Here is a 10,529-nt window from a genome sequence, read left to right as displayed (position 1 = left end):
TTAATATGCTGAAAGAATGTTATATTTTCCACAAAAGAGAAGGAAATAGTGTTTATGTGCTGAAACATAGTTCATAGTTGTACTTCAAAACGTGTATTGCTCTCGATACCTTTTCAGTCCAACATCTTATGTCGAGCGTGTACTCTGTATCTATCCTCTTTCGGTGGATGAAGCATTATTTGGACCTTGGGACGCTTAGGTATGTGGAAAGAGGGTTGGAGTTGACTAGGTGATGTGGCAACCACGGTGGCATAACCTGGTTCTCACTAAGGAGTATCACTCTAACCCAAGATATCACAATCAAGGTTCATGGTGGATCAAAATCCAAATTTGATTCCAGATAAATGAAACAACTGTTACTGGTTTCATCTTTGTATGTCTCCATCGAGGTTCATGGTGGTGTTCTATGAAGGTTTTATTTTCCACAATCAAGGATTCAATTGGTAAGTTGGTTTCAAATAGTTGTATATGTTTTTGTGTTTGCCTCATTTTGAAGAGTTTCATAGGTGTTATAGGGAGTTTCAGGAAGTATACTAGAAGTTTGGAATAGTTGGAGAGATTGTTAAATGGATCCCCCTCTTTCCTTTGTTTTAATGAAATTTCGGGGAAGTTCCAAATATTTCATCTCAATTCAATAGAAGATATACTATTAAATTTTGCAGACCTATAGCAACATTAATTCACCTCTCACCCCACAAACAAAATGGAACTTGCCTCCCAGGGAGAGGATTTGTGGCATGCAAGTGCAGGGTCACGTATGTCCCTAGTGCTCTCTTTTTTATTTTGGCTTCCGATTTTCAATGTTTTATATCTTTTAAAACAAAATTCCAAATAAGTTATGTTTTCATATTCATGTTTCTCGTGACCAGCGCTTTCAAATAAGATCCATTTTGAATATATTTTGACTACTTTTAAAAAATATGTTAAGTTTCAATGTTGAAATTTAGTACGAGCAACTGATAAAAAATCAATTATTTTGTGTTTACGACCAACAGAAAAAATTGCTTGAAATTATCTCTCTAAAACTTGTTGAAACTTGATTGTTTTAGATGCAAAAACTGCAAGTTTCGTCCTTGAAACTTAAAAGTTTTTGAGAGATTTTCTTTCTATTGTGCCCTCGTGCGGGATTAAACTACTGTGTGAATCGTGAGGCAAAACGAACAGGCAGCAGGTCTTGGCAGGTGAGTGCTCCCGCACTCGCGTGCGCCTGCGCATATCCGTTTCCTCCCACTATGAATACACTTTGAACACTGCTCTAATGGTTCTTCAATTATCCTTTTTTCTATTCCTTTATGTTCGTTTGCCCGGAATTGTTGCCATCATGTCTTGATTACATATAAACATCACGGCCTACATCCTTCTCTGCTCCCATGTCCTATCACCAATTTACATAGAATTAGTGGGCTGAATATGATCTTTATCCATCAAGATCGGCAACCACATGCTATTTTTATATATATATAATTTCTCACATATATACTCCAAATGCCATTTGCTAGTGACAGATGAGCAACATATATATAAATAAAGACAGATCAGTTTTTGGCATCTACAAAGAGATGCATTGCTCTTAGTCAACCAGAGAAAGAAACCACGTGGAACCTGTCATACTTTTCCACAAGCCTAGCAGCCTAACTTTGACCATTCTACATGCATCTCATGCAACTGACAGAAGAGTGCTAATATAAATAGATGGCTCGTGCCCGCCATAGTTGGGCAAAGCCACTGAGCTAGCAATCCTTACAGTGAAGAACACACTGAGCCAAAGTACGTAGCTAGATAAGTTTGCGAGCCATGGCTTCCAACTCCACCTGTAGGGCATGGCATTGCTTGCTTGCCCTCTTCCTCCTCGCCTCGGCCGCGTATGGGCAGCTCTCACCGTCGTTCTATGCGAGGAGCTGCCCGACGTTGCAGCTGATCGTGCGCGCCACCATGATCAAGGCGCTCCTCGTTGAGCGCCGAATGGGCGCGTCCCTCCTCAGGCTCCACTTCCATGACTGCTTTGTTCAAGTAAGTAGCTAAACTAAACCTTTAAGCAAACATAGTTATGTCGATTGATTTACAGTAATTTTCTTTTCACAGAGAAGGTCAGATTAATGCGGGAATTTTGTTATATGTATGTATATATAGGGCTGTGACGGGTCCATTCTCTTGGATGACGTGGGTAGCTTCGTGGGCGAGAAGACGGCCGCCCCGAACAATAACTCGGTGCGGGGCTACGAGGTGATCGACGAGATCAAGCGGAACGTGGAGCTGCTCTGCCCTGGCGTCGTCTCCTGCGCGGACATCGCTGCTCTCGCAGCACGGGACGGCACGTTTCTGGTACGTACATAAAATCAGTGGACATTTGGCACAGTGCACGTACAAGTTTTTAATGCTGACAACAAGTGTCTTGGATCAGCTAGGGGGGCCCAGCTGGGCGGTGCCGCTCGGCCGGCGCGACTCAACGACGGCCAGCCTGACCGAGGCGAACGCCGACCTCCCAGCTCCCTTCTTAACCCTGGACGGGCTCGTCATGGCGTTCGACAAGAAGAAGCTAAACCCGCGTGACCTCACGGCGTTATCCGGTGCGCACACTATCGGCTTCTCTCAGTGCCTCAACTTCCGCGACCACATCTACAACGGCACCAACATCGACCCGGCATTCGCCACACTGCGCAAGCGTACCTGCCCCGCCCAGCCCCCCAACGGCGACATGAACCTGGCGCCGTTCGACGTGCAGACGCAGCTCGTCTTCGACAACGCCTACTACCGCAACCTGGTCGCCAAGCGCGGCTTGCTGAACTCCGACCAGGTGCTCTTCAACGGCGGCTCACAGGACGCGCTGGTGCGCCAGTATATCGCCAACCCGGCGCTCTTCGCCTCCGACTTTGTGACGGCGATGATCAAGATGGGGAACATCACACCGCTGACTGGAACCGCCGGCCAGATTAGGCGCAACTGCAGGGTCGTCAACAGCTGATTCGTCCATCGTCTCGCCATATATACGTGTTACATATGGGCGTAAAATGAGTGCGTAAAGTTAGGTTGGTTACGTCTACGTAGTAATCACCTAGCATGCATGGCAGAATAAGCGGCAATGCTACACGTACAAACGATTTACAGGCTTTTACAGGATGATTGACCTTGATTGGTTAATAGGTGAGCGGGGCGGCCCACCCCCCTGAAAATTAGGGGGGAGAGATTTGTGATTGGTTGTTAGATGGAACGAGCGTGTAAAAGCGTGTAAGTCTTTGTATGTCTAGCATTTTTGCAGAATAAGAGCCGTTTGGTTCAGATAATGCCTGGATTGAGTAACCTTCCAACTCCAGGGTTGTAAGATACATGCTTCATCATGTAAGTATCTCCGATCGTATGCATGCAGTGCTATAATGGAAACCAAGAATGCATGGTTTTTTATGCAACACTCGTGTGAGATTTGCGACAAAACTGTGAGAGAAAACAAATGTGAAGAGAGATTTTTTTTTTTATCTTTCTTTTTTCGAGGCGACTCTTTGGTTTAATTTTACTAGCTAACTGCCCATACGTTGCAACGGGTGTATACATATTTTAGTGGTTCAACATCAATTTTGTGCTACAGATACCTTACACACACCATATTCTAAATTTTGGTAAGATATAATTTCATTTAGGTATGGGCAGGGGAAGGTAAATAATGCGGAGAAAAAATACGAGCAAGGAGGTGAGGCTAACCGGTGGGAGGAGACGTATGTGATAAAAGGGGATTGACCGGAGTGGAGGTGACGAAACGAACTCCCCAATAATAGAGATTAAGACGAGTGTACTGACGCAAGCCCCTTTTATGAATCACATACAACTACCAATAGCAGCCAAGAATACTAGAAATAGCCAATAGGTCTCGGCTCCCATATAATTGCGCCTGATTTAAATAATAATAATAATTTAGAAATTGCATAAAAATACAAAATTTCTGAAAATTCTTGGAAACAAGAATGGTATGGCTTTATACTCATATAAAAAGTTTCACCAAGGAGTGACTTCTGTGGACTCTAGGACAAAAACAAAACAAATTGGTTATTACAAAATTGTGAATTGTGACATTTATATAGTGTTGATTTTGTTTTATTTCGCCTAGAACACCATGGAAGCTAGTCATTCCTTCGTGAAACTTTTCACATTAGTATAACACTATGACAAATTTTAGCTATATTATTATTGTTTCCAAGAACTTTTAGGATTTGTTGACTAATTTTGTAATTTTCAACATGTATTTTGAATCTGTGTGCATTGGCACCCGAGACCAAAAGATCCACGCTAAGGAAAATATTTTTCTTCTACCACATCAGCACAGTCACCGTTCCTCCCCACCACACCTTTCCTTTTCTGGGCCGCACGAGCACCGCTCATCTTATTTGTGGACCTGGATTGCATAGCAAGAGGCCTAGACCGAATAACTGATTGGCCCTAAACCATACCATGTTAACGAATTGCTTCCTCTATCTTAAAATATAAGACCTGTTTTTAGGCTAAACAAGCCTAAAAAATTCTTCTATTTTAGCACCGAGGTAGTAGTAATTTCAAAATACTACACGACAGAGCAGATCTGCGATCAGAGCCAAATCATTTAGGGCCCTCGTATGAAGAAACAAAGGTTGCACAGAGAATAGTTAAGCTAAACAATGGGAAACCGTAAAAAAATATGTAACGTTCCGTTTCCTACCCTGTATGCATTTGTCTTCCTCCTTGGGCCGCCATCTCCCACTTAACCCACCTTTGATTATTTTTTGGGGGCCACACGCAGTACAATCCCACCCGGCTATGTCTTCTCCCTTCAGGATAGCCCCAATGCAACCTCCACCAACGACACTGTTTCTCGGTGATGCAATGCGCTGCCATTCCCATCGGCGCCTCGCCAGTTGTCCCCTCCCTGATAAGAGATCCACCCCTAATGAGGGTGATGGTGCCATGGCCTAGGTGGTCCTCGCTATGTCGGATTCCGGCCTGGTGGGTCGGGCCGAGGACCCCTATGTCGGTTCCATGCTGGGCCATGTTGGGCGTCAGATGACATGTTATGTGAGTACTCCGTAAAACCTGACGTACAAGCCGAAGATACTGGAGCCGTGGAGGACTCTACCTCCACCGACGTAGCTGACTAGGATCTGTAACCCTAGGACCCCTGATATGGTATATAAGCCAGGGTCAGGCTCGTCAAGAGCATACATACAATCCCTTCATATTAACATATACTTTATACACAACCCTAAATATACACGAATAGGAGTAGGGTATTACCTCTATCATGAGGGATCGAACCTGGGTAAAACTGTGCTCCTGTTACCATCCAGCCTATTCTCCTTCCCGAGATACTCTACCAAGGGATCTGCCAGAATCTACTCTGACAGTGGTCGCCCAAGCAAGTTGGCTATCTGCTTTGACAGATCAAGGCCAAGGTGGACTTCCCCACTCCGGAGGCAGACAGGCAGTCGTAGCCTGACTATGTGTGGATGCTTTTGAGGACGATTTGTTGAACTTGCTTTAATCTCGGCAAACGAATATGATGTGCAGCTCGGAGGCGACTGAGGTACTCATTACCCACAAGTACAGGGGGTCGCGACAGTCTTTGAGGGTAGTATTTTACCCAAATTTGTTGATTCAACACAAGGGGAGCCAAAGAATATTTATAATTCAAAGCATTGAGTTGTCAATTCAACCATACATGAGAAATCGCTTTCTTGCAATAATTTATTAGTAGCAGAGTAGCAGTAAAGTATCAATAATAGTAACAAGTGGGGCAGTAGCAAATAAACGGTGACACTAGTAGAAAAGCCTAAGCATGGATTAGCGATGGGATGTTCAGATGATGTTCAATATGCAACTGTTACGACCTAGAGTGACACAAAACATGGAAAATAAATTTCTAATAGAAACCTACATACTAAAATTTAGGACGTACATATGTTCTGTCTCCACTAAGATCACCCTTCCCTTCACCCCCTTGATGGGTCAAGGACATGCCCTGCAACGAGAATTGCACCCGACACCTCCTCCACCACGAAGAAGGCAAATGGATGATCAGCGACGAAGTCAACACGCACTGGCCGTTGGTAGGCCGCTATAAATCTACCAAAGCCAATAGTGACAGCGGCCGCCTCGGTCCCTTCCTCGTTTACCTTGATGACAGGCTTGTGTAATACTTCGCAAAAGCGTCGGGCTTCTGCCGCCCCCCTCCATCATGCCGGACATGTTGGACTTTTCCAGCTTGAATACGTGGTTGAGTCCATGTCCCGGAGAAGGTCGATCATTTCAAATGAACCAAAAGCACCCCAATATAAAGGAGATTTCAACATTAGAGCATCTCCAATAGATGATGCAAAATACGGCATCAAAAAACAGTTTTATGGCACTGAAAAGCAGGTTTTAAGGCACCAAAAAATTTATGTCGTGGGAGATGATGCAAAATAGGGCACTAGAAATTTTTCTGCCATAGCACATCATGTAAAACTGGTGCCCTAAAACTTCCAATCATGATAATATTCCAAGCACTATGAAATGTTCAAACTAAAACATGAGCTCAAGGTATTTGTGACATACATAATTATATGATTCGACAAAATACAAAAAATCTTAAGATTTATTTCTTGAATTGTTTCGAAATTGAAAGGACCGAAGGATTAAACAAAATCCCCAATTCTATGTGACAGAGAAAAGGATTGTATAGCACCAATGTAGAGAGTATTAGGACGAAGAGATTGACACGGGAGTATCTGCATGATGTACACATGAGTGTCAACAGCCAATCCAAATGGAATCTCGGGCACTAATCTCATAGGCTAACATGCAGCCTTGTTCTCGAGAAGAACCCGTGTCTTTGAAGCTGAAGGGGAACAGGTGAAAGAACACAAGGAGCGTCGTCAGTGAGGAATAATTGGAAGGCCTCGATGCTATCCTCTCTAGCACTAATCTCTTCCTTCCAATTAATTAGTGGAAGGCATCAATGCAATCCTTACACACTGGGCATTGCGCGCTTCCCCAGACTGTGTCGACCTCCGCAAATACCACCGTCGAGAGGCCATTCACGGCAGGTTTCGCCACCGCCCGCCGGCCCTTCACCGGGGGCACGTGCTCTTCCTCTGCTGGGAGTTTCCTGAACAACCTGTCGTCTTCCTACTAGAGTGTGGCAGGCCCGTCTCGCCCGGCAGTGCGCAATCGGCGTCTTCTTCCTCCTCATTCCAGTCGCGAGGCCGGGGAGAGGCGCGGCGGTCTCCTTTTAGGCATCGGCATAGCGGTCCATGTGCTGGGAAAGGAACGGCGCGTCAGGGTCGTAGTTGGGAGGCTGCACTGGCTGGCAGTGGGAGACAAAGTGGGCGCATTGGAGTTCTATTCTATGGCCGGCGGCGGTCACGGAAGGGGGGCGGGCGGCCAACACCTATGCTGCGGTTGTATTTTGCAGCAGTCGGGTGGATTGATGTAAATGTGTAGCACGTGGGAGTAAAATATGGGTCTGCTCCAAAAAAAATTGTAGCCCTATATAAGGATAGTGCATTTGTTGTATCTTTGTTTTTATGCCCGAAAACAGATTTTTGAGCATTGCCCTATTTTACATCATCTGTTAGAGATGCTCTGACTTTAAGCCACGACTTATTTGGTCATGAGGACAGTGTCCTTGGTGGGCGACACAAAATATGTGAGAAAGTCGCTCGACGCCTTGACTAAAGTATTGTTTGACATGTTATAGATCATGGAATTGACTAAACTCTATATATGCAAGTGAAGTGGCAGGTAATTGTAGCACAAACATGGAAATAAAATTTCTAATAGAAACCTAAAGATTAAAAATTAGGACGTATGTCCTAAACACCACCATTCCCTTCACTCCTTTGATGGGTCAAGGACGTGTCCTGCGAAGAGAATTGCACCCGACACCTCCTCCATCATGAAGAAGGCAAACGGATGATCAGCAACGAAGTCCACACGCAGTGGCTGTTGGTAGGTCGATAGTTCTTTGCCAAAGCCAACAGTGATGGCGGCTGCCTCGGTCCCTTCCTCATTCACCTCGATGACAGCCTTGTGTAATACTTCATACAGCGCCGGGCTTCTGCCGGCCCCCTCCCCCATCATGCCGGATAGGTTGGACTTTTCCAGGTTGAAAACTTCATTGAGCCCCACGTCCCAGAGAACGTTGATCATTTTTGTGGAGAAGGTGAGCTTGAACTTGGGCAGACGGAAGTCACCGACACGGACGGTGTTCGTCGGCAGGTACTCAAATAAAAAGTCAGGGATGGATGCGATCTTGTCGGTCAGCCGCCACAGCCCGTCATGAGGGAGACGCACATTGAGTAGATCGCCGGCTGAGCGGGCAAGCCTGTCTGGTAATAAAGCTGGACACCTGGGACGCGCTTCGTGCCCGGGTCACGCATGAAGGGCACGTCGACGGTGCTACCGTCTAGGCAGTGGAACTTGTCCTCTTGGTGTTTTTCTTGTGGAAAGGCTTGCGCAACCATCCCTTGAAGTAGATGGCGTTGGCGGCCACAAGGTCAGTGAGCTTGGATAGTTCGCGTGGATCAACGATCGAGCGGATGAGGTTGTTGGTCGACGCCGCTACCCATTCGTTGATGTGCTTCCCTGCTTCCTCCGGCTGCACCACCGCGCACATATTAGTTGCTGTAAATTGTGATAGATTGATCTCGAGTTCTGGACATGTGCCCATACAGCAAATGACAGATCGGCACTGAGCTTTTCGTGGAAGTCTACGGCGCCCGTCTGCGCGTTGTAGTACAACTTGAGGGCAGCGTCGACGTACGTGGCCTTGAGAGGTCTCGTCTTGTCGTGCCACACGGCGCACGCGAAGCTGATGCATGGTCCGCCGGTTTGTGACCGGTCGGGAACGCCTGCTCCGCCAGCGCACGGACGGACCCAGCGAGCTAGTCGCGGAACTGCGCGCCGAGGACGCCGAGCATCTGCGCGAGGGTGCGGCCCCGGGCGCCGGCGGCCACCAGCGACAGCGCCGTGTAAACCGACGCCGGCAAGAAGATGAGGTTGTCGTTGCTCTTGCCGATGTACCTTGTTAAGGGCTAGAGCGAGCGCCTGCAGACAGGACCCGGGGCTCGAGGAACGGGCGGGCAGGTCGGCCACGGAGTCCGTTAAGATCCATCGGCGGCATAGCTTGGGAAAGCGGCGGGGCTTCAGCGATTGCATCTTGGGTAGTACCCACGTGAGTTTGGCGATTTCACTACGTGCTCAGTGTTGGAACCGAGGATCGACAGACGATCAGACAAGAATACGAGACACGGTGGATTTCCGGGCGACAAACGCCCGTCGGGCAACAGATGACCCCGATGAACGCTGGCCTTTTTCTCTCTTGTATTCCCCTCGGCTCAAACCAAACAAGACGCAGTACATCGGCTAATGTAGCCCAGCACACAGGGCCTACCGCCACACTCTCGGCCACGCACGCACGTAGCACTCACTACACTACAGGCACGCCCATATCCTGATGCATGCATGCACTAACCAACTAACCTGCTAACTACGTGCATGCGCGTTACAAATGGACCCGGTCATGCGGGCTAGCTACTAACGAACCAACGCACCAGCCCTCCACTCTCGCCAGCGGCCGCTGCCTTACGAACCGGACCTAGAGCGCATACCCGCGCGCGCACGCCAGTCACCGCATGGAGGCGTGGTTTACTCCCAACACTCAGGCGTTCTGTCTGTCTATTTAGAAGTTGGGCCATTGGTATCACCGTGAGGGACCGAGCTCCACGCAATCTACTCTTTGGGCTCATTCGATTAGGGATTTTCTAAGAATTCCTATGGGTTTTCAACCATTGGATTTTTTTTTCTCTGTGTAGCATTCGTTTCACAGAAAGAAATGCACTAGATTTCTAAGGATTGCATTCATATTGTCTTGATTCTTTAGGATTCTGAGCATTACGTAAGACCTTATGATAAGCACCCAAGGGTTGGAGTGGGCTTATATGACACACCCTATTTCATTGCTTTAATTATTCCTTTTATTCCTTGGGCCCAATTTGTATGTATTGAGATATTCAAATCCATCTTAGTAGGTCCAATAAATTAAGAAATGTTGTATTATTTTAAAAAATTACATAAATCTTGATGAGTTAGGGTGATTTTGATTTAATGTGAGGTGCAAATCACTATACTTTTTGGGGTTGGATTGTATATGGGGACCACAGATCTAACAAAGGAAAAAAGATGATGCATAAATTTTCCATACATACAGTGTACATAATACAACTGATAATGTTTTATTAGTACAAAACAAGCATTTTTATCTAGACTGTATATCAAACTATGAAAAAAAATTAGGCAAGTTTTATGCGGGTTGAGCTGAATGATGTTAATTCAAGACGAAATGCAAATTATGCATGGGATGATGAACGAAAATGTTGCAAACCAAACATCGTTTGATGAAATTTGGCATGCGAATCTACCTCCCGAATTTTTCTTTTAAATTTATGGCTTTTTTAATCTTTGGTCATTGACCTATTTAATATTTTTTGCCAAATTATGGATCAAACCAAATTATGGATCGGGTTTTTTTT

The 10,529-nt window shown here is 46.1% G+C and overlaps 1 protein-coding gene and 1 pseudogene across 1 annotated transcript; one reads left to right on the top strand and one right to left on the bottom strand.

Annotated features, from left to right (window-relative positions):
• Positions 1-1,710: 1,710 nt before the first annotated feature.
• LOC119344785 (peroxidase 70-like) lies at positions 1,711-3,321 on the top strand. The gene is made up of 3 exons (XM_037615126.1): positions 1,711-2,010; positions 2,131-2,322; positions 2,402-3,321. Exons 1-3 carry the CDS (start codon positions 1,795-1,797, stop codon positions 2,960-2,962), a joined length of 969 nt encoding a protein of 322 aa, XP_037471023.1. The 5' UTR covers positions 1,711-1,794; the 3' UTR covers positions 2,963-3,321.
• Positions 3,322-7,830: 4,509 nt separating this feature from the next.
• Positions 7,831-9,156, bottom strand: LOC119344784 (annotated as a pseudogene).
• Between the last annotated feature and the right edge of the window lie 1,373 nt (positions 9,157-10,529).

The sequence above is a fragment of the Triticum dicoccoides genome, unplaced genomic scaffold (genome assembly GCF_002162155.2).
Source record: "Triticum dicoccoides isolate Atlit2015 ecotype Zavitan unplaced genomic scaffold, WEW_v2.0 scaffold185500, whole genome shotgun sequence".
NCBI classification, from domain to species: domain Eukaryota; kingdom Viridiplantae; phylum Streptophyta; class Magnoliopsida; order Poales; family Poaceae; genus Triticum; species Triticum dicoccoides.
The sequence above is the reverse complement of the archived record's forward strand: the minus strand, read 5'-3'. Positions and strand labels throughout refer to the sequence as shown.